Source organism: Benincasa hispida, chromosome 11 (genome assembly GCF_009727055.1).
Source record: "Benincasa hispida cultivar B227 chromosome 11, ASM972705v1, whole genome shotgun sequence".
Classification (NCBI taxonomy): domain Eukaryota; kingdom Viridiplantae; phylum Streptophyta; class Magnoliopsida; order Cucurbitales; family Cucurbitaceae; genus Benincasa; species Benincasa hispida.
The window spans coordinates 72827216-72847876 of record NC_052359.1 but is presented as its reverse complement, the minus strand read 5'-3'; the positions used below and the strand labels follow the sequence as shown (position 1 = coordinate 72847876).

Genomic DNA, 20661 nt, shown 5'->3' with positions numbered 1-20661 from the left:
TTATAACATGAGTTGATAGTGCAATGCATGATTAGCTGACATATTTGCAAGTAGATAAACAATAAATGATATAATTTAAACGACGTAATTATTTCTTAGTAGAAATGGAGCATGAAGATTTAAATCTCAAACTTCATTGAAAGTAATACATGTGAATTAAAACAAATCTTTAGAACTGAAACATTGAAATATGACCAAATAGATTATAAATGTATCCTTGTAGTATACTAATTTTTTAGAAATTAACAATATCAGTGAGCATAACATTTCGGGTATGTTAATCTTGAGTTTAAAAATTGTGTAGCAATGTAATTTCATTTCAGCAATGCCATAAACAGAGGCATGTTAGTAGAAATTTCAACTAATATGTAGGGTTATGAATCCTATTTAAAAAATAACTGTACAGGTAACATAATGCTCAATCAATAAAGATCATATTAGAATTTTTTTCCCCCTCAAAAGTGATCACAACATCACTTTTTTATAACAAAATCTGTTTAGAACTTGCAGCTGGGGAAAGTCATCAAGCACCACGGTTAGGGCAAACATTTGCAAAGTGGGATGCATCGCCACAAACAAAACATCTTCTATCAGATATTGGCTCACCAGTTGCTGACACAAATGTCGCCGCAATCCGACTCCAACCACGACCTCGACCACGTCCAGTGTTTCGACCAGGGTTAGGATTAGGTGCTGCGGAGCCTGAGGTCCTGATATTTGACCGTGAAGCACTATTTCCTCCATTGCTATTGTCTACATTGTCTTCCCATCTGCAAAAGGATGCATTATTTACAATGATGTTAACAAGAGATAGGTATAAGCAATAACAACTGTTTAAATGGAAATTTTAGAAATTAAGAAAAATAAATGAAAGAATACAAGAGCATACAAAAAGTCAACACAATAGAAAAGGAAGCCCAACTAGAAGAAAGAATTAAGTTACTGTGAAACCTGTTCTCCTCATCGAACATAACTATGGTATTGTGAAGCCAAAGTTCAGCGTTGCTACTTCAAGTGAAGCAACGACAAAATACGTTGGCAAGGGTTCAATACCACATTGCTTTTTCCTTTTGGGGGGATTTTAAGCTCTTTGGTCGAGTCAACTTTTAACTTATTATCAGATAGAATATATGCATGAACAGTTGATCTAGGTGGAAAGATTATCATTATTGTCAAGTGCTTGAGTTTCCATGTTAAATTGTCAACTTAATGTCATAAAAAAATTTCAAAGAGATCAAACGAAACAAACATAAAGGGAGCCGCATACACGAAGAAATTGCACTCCTGAGATTGACATTTGTAGAACTTTCTTCCCCTATTATTGGTAGTATTAGCAGTCCTTAAGACGCATGGTGTGCCACAGTTACTACATGAAACTGAATATTCTCCTGCCAACAAAACATAAAACAAGATAAAGAAAATATGGTGGTTTGAAATTTATCAACGGAAATAATAGGAATCTGAAAGAAGATGATCCGCAATTTCAGAAGTTCAAAATATTTGTAGATACTATAATTTGTTAGATTCCCTTTCATTAAAATAACAATGATAACAAATTTCTGAGAAAAATAATGACTACAGTAAGATAAAATAAAAGAAAAAGAAAAAGAAAAAAGGTAAATTAATTCCTTCATGAAATGTGAGCTCGGGGACATGCAAATGACCCAAAGAAAAAATTACGCATTTGACAGTAAATATCTCTATGTTTACAGCATTTGGCTCACACCCCTAAAAATATTTAAAATGTATGAACTGTTCATTTACAATTACAGAACAGAAAACCATGCTTTACCACTTTGCCGACGATGAGCACTTCTGGAACCTACAACCTGGGAAGGGCAATCATTTGAGGAATGCCCTACTTGTTGGCAGAAAATGCATACACTTTGCCTGGTGTTATCTCGCTGCACACTGGATGATGAAGTCCCTCGACCTCTAGCTGCAAAACATAATTTGATACATAATTTGAATGTGCAAAAGTAAAATGGGAGGAAAAGTAATAGCAAGTGTTCCTTTGATGCTGAAATCATAGACATGCCTGATACGCGGGATCCAGTCCCACAGATTTCAGTCAATTGCCTAAGAATATCATCACAACCACCTATACAACCTAATCATAAATCAAAGAACCAAGAATTTAGTACATAGATCATTTAGAAAAAAAAAGGAAAAACTATACAAAAGAAAATAGTACTATAAACGGTAATAAAAGAAGTTCCACTCCAGATACGCCTATTCAGCTTTCAACAAAAGACTGTGAAATAGTCATTAATCAACATAAGCATAACCAGCTGCTGATTCTACTCCTAGTATAAGTAAAAAATGCACCACGGTAGAATTTTTTTTCTTTATTGTTTTATTTTCTACCTTGTTCTTATTCTGTTACCTTATTTAATTAGCGCCAGAAATATTTTTATCCCTTTCAGGCTGTTCCATTTTATTTACAGCTAACTTTCTTTGTCTGGCTGATTGTTTTTTATATTTGTAGGTCCGCAAAGCTTTATGGATGCTTATGAAAATATATGGAGTAGCTTCTCTTTCACTTTTTCTCAAATATCAAAATATATTTATGATATTATCCAAATTCCAAAAGGCAACAAGATAATAATAACAAATTTGAGTTCAAAAGCTCATACATCATAATTTACTCCGTACTTACCGTCTTGTGAGTATTCTACTGTCTGGTTGTGTGCAAACTGCCATTACTACATTTTACTGAGTTAGTTTACAGTAAGTGGTTAATACGAACTGCAGTTCCTACAAAGGTTGCTTTCCTTTAGTAAACATAAACTCTTTTGATATTAAAGAGACATTTCTAGACACGGGGAGTTCTTTTAGTTCAATGGTGTAAGGGTGGGATTCAAACATCTAACTTTTTTGGGACAAAATGCATAATGTCAAGCAATCTCCAACTTGCCCCAGACATGGACAGTTGTTGCATCATTATTTGCTGGCTAATTAGGCCCTTATTTTTTTTTTTTTACTGTTAATCTGTGTAAACTAGTGTAATTGAGTTTCTGTGTATGTACAGAGTATAATCGCTTCTTATTCTTTCCAAGCCCCTAGTGTAATCTTATCAATAGAAACTACATATTGTCTTTCACTCTCTGGTCGTTGGCGAGAGTTATAAACACTGCATGAAAATTACAACCGAGAGAAATACAAAAGTTTTATTGCAGAACTTAAAGCAACTAAAGAAGGCATAGTCTTCAGAACTCCGAGTTAACCAGATTGACTGATTCTCTAGATTATCAGTTATCCTTTCTTGTCAATGATAAAGCATGAACAAGAATGAAAATTTTAGATTCTGCAAGGTTAATATGTAAAGCAGAAAAAAGTATACAGATATCTTTCATCAATTTCAGTGGAGAATAGACATGCAAACAATATCATAACGCATAAACGAATAACTGTGCAACTCCCATGCAATAATCATATGTGCATCTAAAAGGATAACCTCATAAAGATCGTGGTACAAAATCATATCAGAAAGAAAAGACAGCTGATGCTTAACAGAACTTCAATTGACGTCCCATGATTAAAATAGCATTACGTACCCAAGTGGTTAGCATTGTAGTTTGGTGGTATTTCCAGCTGGCGAAACTTAAATTGGATTAAGTAGACAGGACCTATTTCAAGATTTTTCAGAAAATAAAAGACATTCATTATTTTATTTTATTTTATTTTAAAGTATGTAACTTTTTATTGAATAAATGAAAATAGACAAAAAATAAAAGTCATTCATTATTTCCAACTCTATAGAGAAAAATCATTGACCACATTATAAGAAAATAGAAAAGAACATAAACTAATACCCAAATCGATGACAACTCTAGCTAATAACTTTGGATGACATGAACAATAGACACGAAAATGGCACGACAAGAACATGAAACATATCATTTTTCTAAAACAGCCTGGCAAAGAGAATCAACATAACAGCATTAGGTAATATGTTAAAACAAATACCCAAATCGATGACAACTCTAGCTAATAACTTTCGATGATATGAACAATAGACACGAAAATGGCACGACGAGAACATGAAACATATCATTTTTCTAAAACAGCCTGGCAAAGAGAATCAACATAACAGCATTAGGTAATATGTTAAAACAAAACTCATTTTCTGGTTTTATTTATTGTTTTATGTTAAAAATACTGGAATCCAACATCCCACATGCAATGTGGTTGCACATAATTTTGTCCTTCATTTTCTAATAAGGCCTCCAATCCAACCATAGATGCAAACATGTAATGATGTTTACACTAGGGTTATTTCCGATCCTTTTAGGAAAAATACAGAAGTGAAGTCGAAGCTAGTCAAAGGCAGAAACCTGGAGTACACAAGTTGCAACAATCAGAGGTTACTGCAGCTTCTGCAATGGATCCTGGTAGCCAGACAACATTTCTACACTGGAAATTTGTAGATAATATACGTTAAATAACCATCTAACACATAAATAGGGGCAGTGGTAGTTGCTAACACAAGAATCATTATATTTTCTCATTACAAAAGATACGGTACTTAGAATGTGTTGGAATTATTTAATCAGTACAATTGTTATCTAGATTTAGAACAAGCTAGCAAGTTAAAAGAATTTGTGCCATGCATGCCCACATGAGAACCACATAATTCGCAGTCAAAACTCCAAAACCTTTGGGTTGGAAGTTTTTCTCCTCTTTGCAGTTCCTTTCGCATCATTTATGAAGTTTGTCAGCTGGAGGGATCTTTTTATCTCTTGAAGTTTTGAAGTGGTGTTCCAGCCTCAAATAATTTTTGAAGTTTGATTCTTTCTTGGCTACTTCACGTGCCTCTGTTGCTCTCATATTTTCCTATGTATTATTTGTTGTTTCAAGGCATACTTCTGTTGGTAAAATTGGAATTTTATCGAATAATTCCTCTTATTTCTTACTTTACAAGAATACAAAGTTCTATCTTAAATAGAAGACCTAAAACATAAAGAAAAAAAATCCTACCAAAATAATCACATTATAATTACAGCTAATAAAGCAGATGTTTAAGGCAAAATAATCACATTATAATTACAGCTAATTGGAATTTTCTGGTTGGCTTTGGCTACTTGGGAGTAGTTATTTTTTTGGTCCTTTTGTTTGGTTTCTTAAGTTTGTCTAGCGTTTTCTTTGGTTTTGTTTGTTCTTTGTTGCAGGTTAATTTTATTGTTGGTTTGTTCCTTTGTTTTATTTTAGGTTTTTAATTGTAATTCTTCTTAGACGTTGTTTTGGTCTATTTTCATTTTTGGTTGACTGCTGTTCTTTTTCTTTTTTCCTTTGATAGGTCATTTTGATTTTCCGTGAATAACTTGTATCTTTTCATCCCCCAACGAAAAGTTATTTCTTGTTCAAAAACCACGATGACATTCAGTTAATAGAGCTAATACCGTTTGGCTTAGGGGACTTATCAACGGTAAGATATCATTTTCTAGACTAAAAAACTAACTAGTGCATGTATTTGTGTGTTAAAAGAAGGAACGGAATAGGGGGGTTGGACAAAATAACAATCAAATTCCTAATTCTTCATGGAAAATTAATATGCCAACATGATATTTATAATAAGTGGCACCCATCAAGGAAGATGGTCACGTCACACCTGGGGAAAGGCCAAACATCCAACCATGTAATTTCCATCCTGCAGATTGTCAAAGTGAACTATTCAAGATGGTTACTACAAATAATAAAAATGAAAAAAATAAAAACTAAAATATTAGGACAAAGTTAGTTCCAAGTTTCAACTACTTAAGACATAATTTTAAAGGATTGATCAAATTGAGAATTGTCAAATAATAATAATAATAATAACGACGATGATGATGATGAAAAAAAACTGACCAGCTTTGGAGTTTATGGTTTCTAGAACCAATTTTTTATTGACGGGAAAATGATTATCATAATAAAAAAAATCAAGCTTTTATTGAGAAAAAAATACAATTCGGCCCATAGCTAGAGAACCAAAACTGAAAGATGAACCTACAAAAATAACATCCCAAAAGGAGCCAAACTGCCCTAACGGCCTAGTTTTAAATTCATGTAGATTTTCCAACTTTTATCTAAAAAAACAAAATAAAGGAGGGCAAAACAGTAACCAGTGATCCTCAATATACTTAACTACTTAAGCATCCACAATAGTTTTATTATTTTTTCCAACTTGAGCCTTATATTTTACACTTCTATTTATTAGTAACAATTGGGATGTTTTCTTGAGTGTTTGTTTTCTTTCCTCTTTATTTCATTGTTTGTTTTCTGTCTTGCTTTTATTTTCTACTTCTTTCAGCCCACTCTTTGTACGTTGTTGTATAATTTCTCTCGTACACTTTTCTTCATTGATGAAAATATCTATTTCCTATTCAAAAAAAAAGGAGAAAAATAAGAAGTGAAAATTCAAGTACTGAAGTAAACTTTTAAAAGTTAGACGAATTATATACATAACAAATATTTCATTGATTACAGAAGGAAGAACCATCCACAGACATTAAATCTTATCAAAGAGGACTACAAAAAGCTCTACAATCGATCCTTAAATCATTGAGAGACTATAGTTGGAAAATGGGTGGGGGCATTTACACCAAGACATCACCAACATTAAAATCTTATTTATCAAAGTTTCTTGTGTTCATCCAAAAAGATGATAATAAAATAGATGTGGCGATGATTCCCCTCATCAAAAATAAAATATAAAGATAAATAAAATATTCCAATTTCCAAAAGTTTTACAATGAAATAGGTATAACGAAGTATGGACAAATTCACATTACTATGAAAGAGTGATTTATTGGCCTGAAATACCTAATTTTCCATGAACATGAATTTATACATATATCATTACCCTGTTTCTTTTAAGCACCATGTTTGAGTCCTGACACAATCCACACCGCTGAACAACTTCTCCAACTGCACGATTTTCATCACCGCCAGAACCATTAGATCTGCATAAGTGAAAGAGGATGCATCAACAGACAAAAAAAAGATACAAGAACAATTTTTTATAAAGTAATATAGAAACACCTCTCAAAGAAAACCTCCATAGCTTCAAGAAGTTTTTGCTTATTGACCCTTGCCTGCAGATATGGGGAAAAGGGAAAAAAGACACAGCATAAATACAATAGATCTTTCACACTTCTTAGAAGAATAAACTAAACCATTTTAATTTTAGAACATTTTAAAGTTGAAATTTAAGCACATCTAAAATTATTATGTTTACAGGCATTGAGAATCTTTTATAATAAAGCAAAGAGTCAATTGATTTTTCCTTTTTTAGAAGTCAATGAACTTTTCCTTTCTCGAGAGTCAATTAAATGAAAAAGTATTTCCTATATATACTAATATCATTCAGTGTACTTGTTCTATAAAAGATGATCCAACTTAGCATCAAAGAAAAGAAATATCCAAAAACTCTAACCGAAAAGAAGTTTATTATCCATCAAAAGTACATAAACATAAGAGATTGACTCCCTATTCATGGAGGACTTTAACCCACTAACCAAGCAAATAGACATAAATAAATAAGAAAAATAAAAACCCTCAAAGTGAAAACAACTTTTTCAACTCATCAAAGGACCAATTTAATAGCTTGTTGAATCCCCACTATGTTGCTGAATGCAGATATATAAATTCCAAGGAATGAAACATGGCTCTCCTCACCGTGGTAATCGGCAAGAGGTCAAAATATTTTCCTCTCCAAGCTCATTGGTCTTGGCTGGTTTACTCCAAAAACAAAATATTTTATATTTCTTATGAAAAAATGTGAATTCTTTTTAATGTCTCAGGCAAAAAAACAAAAGTAAACTCCCTAAATATTCTGTTACTCAATCAACCCAATCTCCCCAAGCTATATGAGTCGATCAGCATTTTAGCAAAAAATTAGTGACAAGGACGTGACAATTTAACCTGAAATTTTTTTGGCACTTTGGTACATAACAAATGCTTAGTTTCACAACTAAAATCAATTCTGTAAAAGTCTCATTCATAAAGTGGAATCAAAATCAGAAATTAAATTCATGACAAAAAGTTGTAAACACAATTAATTCTTACATCTAAGAAGCAAGATTTCATCTGCTGCAAGCATGTAGCCAACACTTCATCTTTTCTCTTAGTGCCCTCACTGACTGCTTTCATCTCATGCTCCATGATTGCTCTAAGGTGTGGTTTCCACAGGTTATACCTAGGAAAAAGAGAAAAAGAAAAAAAAATGGTTTTAAACTAGAATTATCACCCATAAAGGAAGGTAATGAATGAGAGAGAATTTGTTTTCTGGTGGGGAAAAAAAGCAATGCATAAATAAGTTAAAATTAAACTATAAGAAGGATATATGAAATCACTCCAATTAAGATAGATATTCAGATGAGAAAATCCCACAAACTGATTTGTATAAAGAAGGATATTATTTCAAAATGATATTTATAGCGCTGTTTTTGAGCCACAACAATTGATGACGTTCTTTGTCTTCATAGGACAGGGTGCCTAACTCTTAACTATTTCTTCTAATGAAATTTCCTTTGCGGTGAAAATTAATATTAATTATAGATTTGAGAATATACAATTATTACATGTGAATCTTTGCACAAATTAACTTCCAGATAGAAAATAGCCAGTCATGTTCCAAAACCAATCCTCTCTTTGTGACCTTCATACATTATTGATCTTTTACGGTACCAAAAAATCAAGCCAAGACACATGCAGTGATGTCTAATTATGACAACCATACCATGATTAACATAATCTCCATTGCAAAGAGGATTTTCTTCAGAATTTTACTACAAATGATTGGATCACACATTTTGTCATGCTTTAAAATATCGTTGCATCTACCATTATACTCTCAGATATACACTTTCTTAATTTCTTGAGTACTTTTTGAACAAGGTATGAACTACTAGTTGATTAATGAAAAGGAACAACATTGATCGGAGGATACAACCTCCCAGGGAATAGAGAAAGAACAAAAAGAAAAGAAAAAAAAATGAGAAAACAGGAAACCAAAGAGGGAACATCATCCGAAACAAACTAGAAATATAAAAGAGACAATTTCTTTAGTAATGATTTCAGTTAAATCAGTTTCTCAAATTCATATTGAAAAAGATAAATTAGTGTTCATTAAGTACCTATTAATTATAATGTAGATGACCTTAAATTATATTGACACTTTAACACTAACTTGTGGGTTTGAAAATTTGTAGAAGACCCAACAAATGAAAATCAATATTAATTGGGAGGAAATGATATTGTAGGAGTTTTTGATACCATGTTAAATCACAGACTAATCCTAACATTTTTTTTAAAAAAAAAATGGAAATAGAACTTTTCATTGGCATAATGAAAAGAGCAAAAGCTCAAAATACAAAGAGACGTGAACCAAATAAACCACTGAGGATCAAGAGATGCATCCGGATATCTCAACTAGTTGACATAGCCATAGCACCTTCATCATATTCAATACTGTTGAAAATAGAGGAGTTTGCTCTAGGGGCGTTTTGTCTTTTTCCTGTGCTCTAGGGTTTCCTACTATTCTATGTATATGTGTAGTCTCCCTGTATTATTTGTATCAGAAAATTAATAAGAAACATTCTATATAGTGGTTTTTTCTCCCTGTTATAGGGTTTTCCACGTAAACTATTGTGTGCCTCTCTTCTCTTTTCTTTGATTGCTTTTCATCATGGTATCAGAGCATGGAGAAGAAACCCTGGCCACCATTGAGGAAAACCAAACAGGAGAATCACAAGTGCCATCTGGCATTGCAACCATCGATATAGCCACTGTCGTACAAAACGTAATACAACGGTACTTCCAGTCAGTCCTACCACATCTTCATCAGCCGATTGGAGCAGCTCAACCCAGAGGACAGGCAGCCGACTGGATCGGCAACCAGCAGACCCAGTCAGCCGACTGGATCGATCACCAGACGGACCTGCGGAGCAACCAGACGAATTCCGGAGGCACGCCTCAGACGATCGGAAGCTAGGCGTTTAGTGCCAACTGTTGTCTGTACCCGATCCCAACCAACGTCCGTTGATCCCAGCCGTGGTTTCTGCCCGGTACCGACCGTGCCTCCGTTCCAACCGAGCTTGGGTGGCAGTCTCGGCCAAAAAGTCCTTATGGGTGGCAGATTTGAAGTGGGGGAATCATCATCACCACCATATCCTGGACAAACTTGACTATATTCAGGAACAATTCACCCAACTTCAACTTCAACTTAAACAGCAAAACGAATCTATTCAACAACAGATAGCTACCTTCGAAGAAGCACTTGGGACAACCTCAGGTATTCCGTCAGATTTCCCATCTAATCTACCAATGTACTCCAAAAATCTGGTAACCTCTTTCCCTACTTAACCTACAGCACATTTACTATCTGGGTCTATGGGAAACTCTACAAGTTTTGTTGTTGGAGAAAAATTGAATGGGCAAAACTATTTTTCTTGGTCACAATCTATCAAGATGGCCCTTGAGGATCATCATAAATTCGGGTATTTAAAGCATGAGATACTGAAACCAAGACCAGGTGACCCTCAAGAACGTGTCTGGAAGGAGGAGCATTCTTTACTCCGATCTCTATTAATAGGTAGCATGGAACCTCAGATAGGGAAACCCCTATCGTATGTTGCTACTGCTCGGGACATATGGGATGTCCTTCAGAAGTTACATTCCAAACGACAAAATGCCTCCCGGCTCTACACCTTACGCAAGCAAGTTCATGAATGCAAACAAGGAACGATGGATGTAACAGCCTACTTCAATAAATTGTCGTTACTATGACAAGAGATGGACCTATGTCGTGAGATGGTTTGGGATTGTCCTTGCGGGGGAGTTGAACACTTCAAGTCTGAAAAAACTGATCGGGTCTATGATTTCCTTGTAGGCCTAAATTCTAAGTTCGACGGCGTACAGAGTCGAATCCTGGGTCATCGTCCAATACCGTCCCTTATGGAAGTTTGTTCTGAAATTCGTCTGGAGGAATAGGTCTAGTGCCATGAACAATTTACTGATCTCTTCGACAGATTTCGCTACATTTAAGACATCTGGTCCTATTAATGATAAACAGAACAGTAAGTCTCCTCCAGTATGTGAACATTGCAAGAAACATTGGCATACCAAAGATCAGTGTTGGAAGTTGCATGGTTGTCCGCCTAATAGTAAACGACGTCAGTCAAGGTCCGGACAAGCATTAGTAGGTGAGTCCGCTAATCGTAGCTCTCAGCCTCAAAATCAGGGAACTAATCTGAATGACTCCAGTGTTGTGGGTGTCAGTACGATTGCCCAATCAGGTACAACTCAATCCTTTGGTTTTATTAGTGTGAATGGTAGCAAGCCGTGGATGCTAGATTCAGGGGCTACGGATCACTTAACCGACTCTTCTAACCAGTTTATTTCATATTTTCCAAGTGTCGATAATGAGAGAATCAGAATTGCAGATGGTTTGCTCCTATGACAGGAAAGGGTCATCTCTCTCCTTTTAAGGGTTTAACCCTACACAATGTGTTGCATGTTCCCAAAATTTCTTATAATTTATTATCTGTTAGTAAGATTACGAGAGATCTGGGATGTCAGGTCACTTTTTCATCCGATGCTGTTGTTTTTCAGGATCTGAGCTCAGGGACGACGATTGGCACTGCCCGGCATGATGGGGGGCGCTATTTCCTTAATGCAGATACTTCTTCTAGGTTATGTGATAGGACTAGTTTACTTTCTTCTTGTTTTTCTACTTCCGAAAAAAATTACATGTTATGGCATTTCTGTCTCGGGCATCCAAGTTTTCAATATATGAAATATCTATTTCCCCATCTGTTTCATAATATTAATATTTTTTGTCTGACTTGTGATGTGTGTATCCGAGCTAAACAACATCGTGTCTCGTTGCGGTCTCAACCATACAAGTCGTCTAAACCGTTTACTCTCATTCATAGTGATGTTTGGGGTCCATCACCTATCACTACCTCTACTAGCAAACGTCGGTTTGTGACGTTTATTGATGATCACATTCGGCTTACCTGGGTGTTCCTTCTCACCGATAAGTTTGAGGTCTCGTCAGTATTTCAACAATTTTATACCACTGTGGAAACCCAGTTCAATACAGAAATCATCATTCTTCAGAGTGATAACGGTCATGAATTTTTTAGAAGTCTTTCCAGGAATTTTTAGCCTCTAAGGGAATTGTTCATCAGAGTTTGTATCCTCAACAGAATGGGGTGGCTGAGCGAAAAAATCGCCATCTCGTTGAATTCGCTCCCTCTCCTATGTTGTTTACTTCCCTACCGTCCTACTTGTGGGGGGATGTTATCTTAACGGCAGCCCACTTGATAAACCGCATGCCTTCCCGTGTCTTAAAGTTTCACACTCCTCTGGAGTGTTTCAAGGAGTTTTATCCCGATAACCGCCTTGTTCCTGATGTCCCTCTTCGAGTGTTTGGGTGTGTCATGTTTGTCCATGCCCATGATCCTAATCGCACTAAATTCACTCCCCGTGCTCAAAAATGTGTCTTTGTTGGATATCCTCTTCATCAACGTGAGTACAAATGTTATCACCCATCCTCACGTAAATACTGTCTCGATGGATGTTACTTTCCTTGAAGATCAACCTTTCTTTCCCATTAGTCGTCTTCAGGGAGAAAGTACTAGTGAGGAGACTTATTGAAGTCCAAGTCCATTAGGGTTATCTGAACCTGGGATTATTATTTCTGCGTCTGAACCTGGGGATGTTCTTCCTGAGCCTGCCAAATTGACGAGACTGTCCTTCCGACCAAACAAGTTCCTTGGATAACATACTATCGGAAGAATCTCAGAAAGGAAATAGTGTCACTTGTTATTTCTCCAACTCCGGTTCATGAGTTAGACCCAGCATTAGTTCCAGATACTGGTATTCCTACCTCTAGTGATAACGATGTTTGTGTTGAAAATGATGTGGGTAAAAGCAGAAAAATCCTCGATAGTACCGATGATTGTGCTAAGGACGCCTTATGCGAAGATGATGTGGTTGCAAGTGGTGATAATTTCCAAAAAACTACTCCAGCAGATGATACTTTGGAGGGTGAATGTGCAAAAAGTTCCTCAGAAGATGAGACTCTTAAGCAAAAGGTTGAATGTGATGGAGAGTTAAGTGAGAAGAAAAGTTATGATGTCTCTCTCGATCTTCCCATTGCCTTGAGAAAAGGTACCAAATCCTGCACGAAGTATCCACTGCAGAGTTACCTGTCTTACAGTAATTTATCCCCAGAAAACAAGGTCTTTACTACAAGCCTGGACACAATTATGATACCAAGCAGTATACATGCGGCGATGGAGATTCATGAATGGAAAACTGCAGTTATGGAGTAGATGGAAGCACTTGAGAAAAATAATACTTGGGATCGGGTCATCCTTCCTAGAGGACACAAGACAATGGGATGCAAGTAGGTGTTTACAGTAAAATACAAGCCTGATGGAACGGTTGATAGGTACAAAGCGAGATTGGTCGCCAAAGGCTTTACTCAAACCTTCGAAATAGATTACTCCGAGACTTTCTCCCCAATGGCAAAACTAAACACTGTTTGGGTCCTTCTATCAGTAGCAATTAACAGAGATTGGCCTCTCCATCAACTTGATATAAAAAATGTTTCTTTTCTAAATGGGGAATTAGAAGAAGTTTACATGAGTTTCCCCCCAAGTTAATCCTTATATGGGTTGAAGCAATCTCCCAAAGCTTGGTTTGGCAGATTCACTACCTTCGTAAAATCTCAAGAGTATAGTCAAGGGCATTCAGATCACACTCTATTTACAAAAAGGTCAATATAAGGGAAAATTGCGGTACTTATTGTGTATGTGGATGACATTGCCATATCTGGTGATGATGCTATAGAGATTGTCAAGCTGAAGAGGAGAATGACTAAGGAGTTTGAAATTAAAAACCTTGGAAAATTGAGGTATTTTCTCGAAATGGAAGTGGCTCGATCGAAAGATGGGATTTCAATGTCTCAGTGGAAATACACTCTTGACTTGCTCAAGGAGACAGCTATGACGGATTGTAAACAAGGTGTACCCATATGGAGGTTAATGCTAAACTTACTAACTTGAATAACAGTGTTCCGGTTAATAACGAAAGGTATCAGCGTCTTGTTGGGCGATTGATCTACCTATCTCATACCAAACTAGATATATCTTACGTTGTCAGTGTAGTTAGTCAGTTTATGAAAGCTCCTTACGAAGAACATATGAAGGCTGTGGAACGTATCCTGAGATATTTGAAAACTACTCCTGGTAAGGGGTTGATGTTCAAGAAGTCTAACAAACAGTGCGTTGAGGCTTACACAAATCGCAGATGTTCTCACAAAAGGGCTTCTCAGACAAAACTTCGATTTTTGTGTTAGCAAGTTGGGTCTTACCGATATCTATGCCCCAACTTGAGGGGGAGTGTTGAAAATAGGGGAGTTTGCCCTAGGGGCGTTTTTGTCTTTTACCTGTGCCCTAGGGTTTCCTACTGTTCTATTTATATGTGTAGTCTCCCTATATTGTTTGTATCAGAAAATTAATAAGAAACATTCTATATCGTGGTTTTTTCTCCGTGTTATAGGGTTTTCCATGTAAACTATTGTGTGTCTCTCCTCTGTTCTTTTATTGCTTTTCATCAAATACAAAACAAGATTTCAGAGATTACATTAGATTTAAAATACTTGATTATATAGAAAAAAACAAAAGTATTCCAATTGAGACAAATATCCTACATAGAATAATCTTCAAAGAGCTTGGACTGCGAACGCCAAGAAGAAGCTAAAAGACGAATTGAATCCCATTTGTCTGACTAATCCTTGTAATAATCATGGAGAATTCTCTGATACATTCAAACCAAATCTCATAAACCAAAACTTTAACTTCATTTGACCACACAATCTGAGCTCTAGAAGATGGAGAAGGACAACCAAAAGATGTGAAATATTATCCTTTACATTGTTCCCAAAAACCCACATCAAACCGAAGCTAAAAAATAAGCTAATAGACTAACCCTAAAGTTTAAGCTCATAAATTATAGTAAATTTAATTATATGGACACTTTTACAGAATCTAACAGAACATAGTTAGAAAGAATTATCTTATTTTCTACAGAAAATATCTAAACGACAAGCTACTAGGCTACTGTGATTTCTCTATGAAGGTAGCTAGTTTGTCTCATGTTAACTTCTGTATGATGAAGGGTGTTTGTTTAAACTATGCCGTCTATATAATACTCTAAATAAAAATACTCACCCCATATCGTCATATCCCATAACCAGAGCCTCACCCTGAAAGAATTGTAAATTTTTAGAAGAAACAGAAAAACTAAATGATTGTAGATAAAGAAAGTAAACCATAAAGTATATCAAAAGCTCTTCAAAGATACTGTAAGAAATATAATCAACAACATAAGAAATAAATGAATATCACTAAAATCAATCATACTTAGAAACCCATGAAATTTGATAAATTGGACTCTACCGAACATCAACTTCTCCCCCAACTTTGTCCTCAATAATATAGCTAGGTCAAATGATAGAATAAAAGGGGCACCATAAGATGACTTCTTTCGTCATATTTGTGAAGTTTATGCCATTTGATTCTACCAGTAAGTATATATCATGAGCATTGAAAAACTGCTAATAACTTATTTAAAAATGAAAGGTAAATAAATATATAAATCCTCTCTTTACAGTCAAAAAATAGCAAATCTGTGTAAATACACAAATGTGCAAAATCTCATTTGTGCTGTAGAATCCATCGGGACTTAATCGTCCAATGAGAAATACAGCAACAGTCCAAGGAAAGGAACTCAATATTTCAAGAAATGCCTGTCAAGCCATCTTTGCTAGTGTAATACTAGAAACAGATGAAAGGGATATTAAGAGAGTGGAAGAGAGGATGAAAAATCTTGAACAACGGTCCTCAAAGAGAGTGAAGGTTTCAACCACATATATCCGGGGGAGGAGGAGAAAGCAAATGACCAAAGGAACATTTCACATTTTTTAGTAATCTTTACACTCCATAAAACTTCATGAATATAGGTGGGAGGAACAAATCCCCCTTAGTTACGGAAGAAAAAGGATCAACGGAAGGACCTAGCTAAAGCGAAATGGCTGGGAAAAAAAAAAGGAACAATTTAGCCTCATTCTCCTGAAACACGGGACTGCAAGAGAGCTAGCTGTGAAACAAAAGGGGACAACATTAAAAACGACTTGATAACATAGTTTCATCAATTACGATAAAGGTAGATCTCGATGTGGAACAGATCCTTTCAAAGGGATATTAGACGCTTCATTGGCCCTCCCTTGGAATGTCATGGGCCTAGATTCAAAGCCAAGCGATTACCTTTGTTCCCAAGCTTTTGAGGTTAAATTGTGAATTACAAATGTAATTTGGATGTGCTTGTTCTTTCTGAAACCAAAATCAATTCAATTTTTCAAGTGCTAAAGTCGACGGGGAATCCTAAAGGCATACATGGTTTGGTTTGCTTTGGATACTATTGCCTCATTAGGAGAATTACATCACATTCCTCCAAAGTCTTTTCATTGACTCTAGCAGGACAATACACCTACTGAAGTTAACGAAACTAGAAGAACGAGTACAAATCAAGACAAATTTCATGTTAAGGGTTCCAAACTTCCAATATTTTTTTTTTTTTTGGACGACCCGCCTAACCCTACAACATTTGGGTATCAAGGAAACTCGTAGGATATTAAATCCTAGGTAGGTGGCCACCATGGATTGAACCCATGACTTCTTAACCCTTTATCAAGGTCATGCTTCCTATTTACCATTAGGCAAACCCATGATGGTTAACTTGCAATAAATTTCTTTTTTGCTTTTTTATAAGAACTTCCAATAAATTTCTAAATAGGAATTCTTATTGATCCTATAAATAACACTTATGAATTTTTCCTCCCGGGATGATATGATGAGGGTTTCTCAAGTGTTCTCTCAATTCTATACTAACATCAAAAACCCATATGATTGGGGAGTTCCTCATCCATCTACCCTTTTGAGAGAAGGGTCGTTTTTTATGATTGGCTGGGGTGTGCACTATTTTGTGAGTGATCTAGGGGTAGCGGAATAATAGGGTGTTTAGAGGGGTGGAGAGGGATCCTAGTGATGTTTGGTCCCTTGTTAGATTACATGTTTTCCTTTAGGCTTCGATTTCAAAGATCTTTTGTAATTGTTCGATAGGCTAGTCGGAGTCCCTTTCTTTAGCGGAATTTCCTTTTTTGTGGGCTTGGTTTTTTCTGGACACTTGTATTCTCTCTTTTCCTCAATGAAACTCATTAATTCTATTTTTTAAAAAATAATAATAATAACATATATAAGAACAATTTGAATCAGCTCGTGCATTAATGGTAACGTTGATAGCATTCATCTTATAAATCACATTAAGAAATGAAAGGAGCATATGGGAAAAAAGATGACTGCTGGACAAAATCCAAGCTCATTACAAGGTTAGTTGGTGTGAACCGAGTGTTTGCATCCTTCGTTGCATAAAATCTATCCAACAGCTTCTTGATGTGGTCATGCATTGTTGCATCTGTACCAATTCCCTCCTTAAATAAGGAACAAAAAAAAGAACTTAAACAAAGATAAAGGCTTCACCACTCAATTGCAATATAAATTTAGTCCAACATAAAGGCTCACACCCCAGAATTTGATAAGCTCAGTTGTCAAACACATCTTACTTACCTTATCCATACAAGAAAGCAAATCAGCTTCACTCAGAAGGGGAGGTGGTCTCGTGACTCCTGAATCAAGAGTTAATGTTGTTGGAACGAACTGTAAAAGAAATGGCCAAAGGAGATGTAGTTATTGACACCTTTAATTACCTGCTCTACAAGAAAAAAATGCTAAGTTGAACCTCCTCACTCAAAAGGCCAAACAATTCTCTCAAATTAGTGCTTATGGTTATTGGTTACTATTTTACTTATGCTTCAAGTAAATTTTTAGGTTATGGCTCAAGTGTTTTGGAACTAAATCTTGGTTACTAATTTTGTCTTAGCCATAAGAGATGTTACAGTTAGGCATACCGTTGAGACAGAGTAAATGGAAAGTAAAAACATTAGTAAATAAAACTAATTGCCACCAAAAGATTGTTAGTCAAATGCAACGTTCGAACAACCTCAATTTTCATTGATTTTGGGTTAACATACTTAAAAGAGTGGTTCCTCGTACATGATAGGGAAGTGAAGGTGGCTGATGTGGTGTACGTGGCTTAAGCACTAAGGCATGAAGTACCACACCTCAACTCCTTCACCTGATTTTTAATAAATATATAAAAACTATTATAAAATAAAATAAAGCCAAAGCTCTTTATAAGGAATATATGAAAATATAAGATATACTTTTAGGGATTAGGAGGCATATTTGTCATTAACCAGGAGTTGATAATGGAAGGTTCATATATAGAGTGAGTTGCCCTCAAGAATGCTATAATGTGGATACATATTTCCCGTGCTTCTTTTTGGATCCTATGGAAGAAAAGAAACCAAAAAGTCTTCATGGATAAAGAACATCTTTCGTTGTGTTTTTTTCATATTGTCATTTATTATGCTACTTCTTAGTGTAAGAGTTCTAATCTTTTTGCTACATATTCTTATGCTTCCCTTTTGAACAACTGGGATAGCTCTTTGTAATCATCATGGATTGTACGTCCTTTTTGTGAATTTCATACATCAATGAAATTGTTACTTATCTAAAAGAATAAAAAAAATAGATAGAGTGAGTTAAGACATATTGTTATAAATATTATACAATTTCATACATACTGTAATATTGTAAAATTTCCCCCTTTTTTGTAACAAGAAATAGAACTTTTCATTGAAGAGATTAAAAGAAACTATTAACTAATAATTAAAATGTACGAAACCAAAAGAAGATTCACCATGGAGTTACTTGCCTCAGTGACCTCAAGGCAACCCATGGTAGTTGTCCTGAGACTAGAATTTTCAATCTCAAAGGAAAACGAAAAAAGGTATACAAAGAAAATTAGAGTTTTAAATTTGCGACCGTAGTGCTTCAAGTTTTCAACTGAGAGTTTGTTACACTCAATCATTACTCTAGTAAATGATCCTGCCATTTACCCCATCATAAACAATTCTAATTAATTCAAAACTTACAATTTAATTTTGGGTCAATATGAAGGATAATTTGGTTTGCATATGAAATACTTTCCTTCCCCATATGAATAAAAATTATTGGTATGAAACTTGGGTGGTATTTAGCATATCCTTTTATTTTCTGTGAAAGTATGATTTTTCATCCAGAAAAAAATAGTAGTAAATAACCACTGCATGAAACCCATATATGAATAATGAATGAACCCATTAATTTGCACAAAAAAGGCAACCATATGCAGGAGCAGGACTACCATAATGGACTGATCAATATAAACGTAATGAGTGAACAGAAACCTGTTGCCCAGAAACATAGGTTGGAATAGTTGAACCTCCCCATGATTCAAAGCGGTAAACATCCAGGTAATTTCTCTGGTCAAAGGTGCAATCACATCAAACAAAACCAATAATGTAACGAGTTAGATTGAATTGTATGTGAAAGAAGAACTTATTTACCACCAATACTTCATGTCCTTCACAAAAAAGGGGGACAAAAAGGCTAATCCCAAATTGCATGATAAGGTATCCATGAGAGAGAGAGAGAGAGAGAGAGAGATCAGAGATCAGTACTCGGCCGCCTGTTTGGTCATACTACAGAATTATTTTGCAAATAATGCGATGCCATTTTCAATGAAAAAATGGTAGTATGACTAATTTCTACTTAGTGTTGCAGAAGATCCTTTACCATCTGTCGGTGCATTCGGAAGAGTTGGCACCAACTTTAGTTAACGGTTGTTATTTCCACTTACAATAACAAGATTTTCAAAAGTGGCTAAATAAAATCACTTACCGCCACTTCAATAGCAGCAAATTCCACCAACCCATGAGCATGCTTATGTTCTAAACATAATACGTCACATAATATTTCTGATGGCACATAATATTTCTAGTAAAAATATATAACTTTTTTGTCAAATCATCACCATGCATATCACCCGTTGTGCTTTGTTTAGAAGGAAAAATCTTGATGGAAATAAAATCAGATAACAAAGTAATCAAAATAGAGATAAAGTCAAGAATTAAGTTATTCAGCTGAATTTTTTAAAAAATAAAAAATCTTTTCATTGGGATAATGAAAATAGACTATGCTCAAAGTATAAAGGAAACCAAACAAAAATACCAAAAATACCCAGTCAAGTCAATTTTAAAATGTACATCCTTTTTACTTCATGTTCAGTAAAAGGATGGCGACTAAACATGATAGCAAAATGTTTCAAACCCTATATCTTGATTGTAAATTGCTAATACTATTTTTTGTAGTTCTCATATGCAAGTGGGTGATAAACTAAGAGAACAAGACAGTAACGGTGAATAAAAAGTGAATCAAAGGAAAGTTTTTTTTTTCTGAAAAAAGAAACGAGCATCTTCATTAAGATAATGAAATGACACAGTACAGAGTGTATAATACAATAAAGAAAAATAAAAGAAAGTAAATACAAAGATTGAAATGCATAAGAAAACATGGATAAAGTAATTTTGCTTCTACTTTTTAAAATTTCCACGCCATTAATAGCACAGTTCCGCAATGATGGAACCCAATTGTTGTAACTGAA

The 20661-nt window shown here is 35.1% G+C and overlaps 1 protein-coding gene across 4 annotated transcripts in view; it reads right to left on the bottom strand.

Moving 5' to 3' along the window:
* Positions 1–255: 255 nt before the first annotated feature.
* The window catches only part of LOC120090478 (DNA topoisomerase 3-alpha), a 30839-nt gene continuing 10433 nt past the window's right edge, over positions 256–20661 (bottom strand). For 3 of the 4 annotated variants that reach the window (XM_039048173.1, XM_039048175.1, XM_039048176.1), the window contains 14 exons: positions 19406–19480; positions 17682–17771; positions 17441–17545; positions 15228–15262; positions 8050–8179; positions 7024–7076; positions 6845–6944; positions 5612–5650; positions 4338–4416; positions 3558–3629; positions 2039–2110; positions 1793–1939; positions 1268–1388; positions 256–770 (listed from right to left, as the gene is read on the bottom strand). In XM_039048173.1, the coding sequence (XP_038904101.1) occupies positions 524–770; positions 1268–1388; positions 1793–1939; positions 2039–2110; positions 3558–3629; positions 4338–4416; positions 5612–5650; positions 6845–6944; positions 7024–7076; positions 8050–8179; positions 15228–15262; positions 17441–17545; positions 17682–17771; positions 19406–19480 (1365 nt within the window). In that variant the 3' untranslated portion in view covers positions 256–523. The remainder of the gene's footprint in view (positions 771–1267; positions 1389–1792; positions 1940–2038; positions 2111–3557; positions 3630–4337; positions 4417–5611; positions 5651–6844; positions 6945–7023; positions 7077–8049; positions 8180–15227; positions 15263–17440; positions 17546–17681; positions 17772–19405; positions 19481–20661) is intronic. The other variant, XM_039048174.1, reaches the window with a different exon arrangement.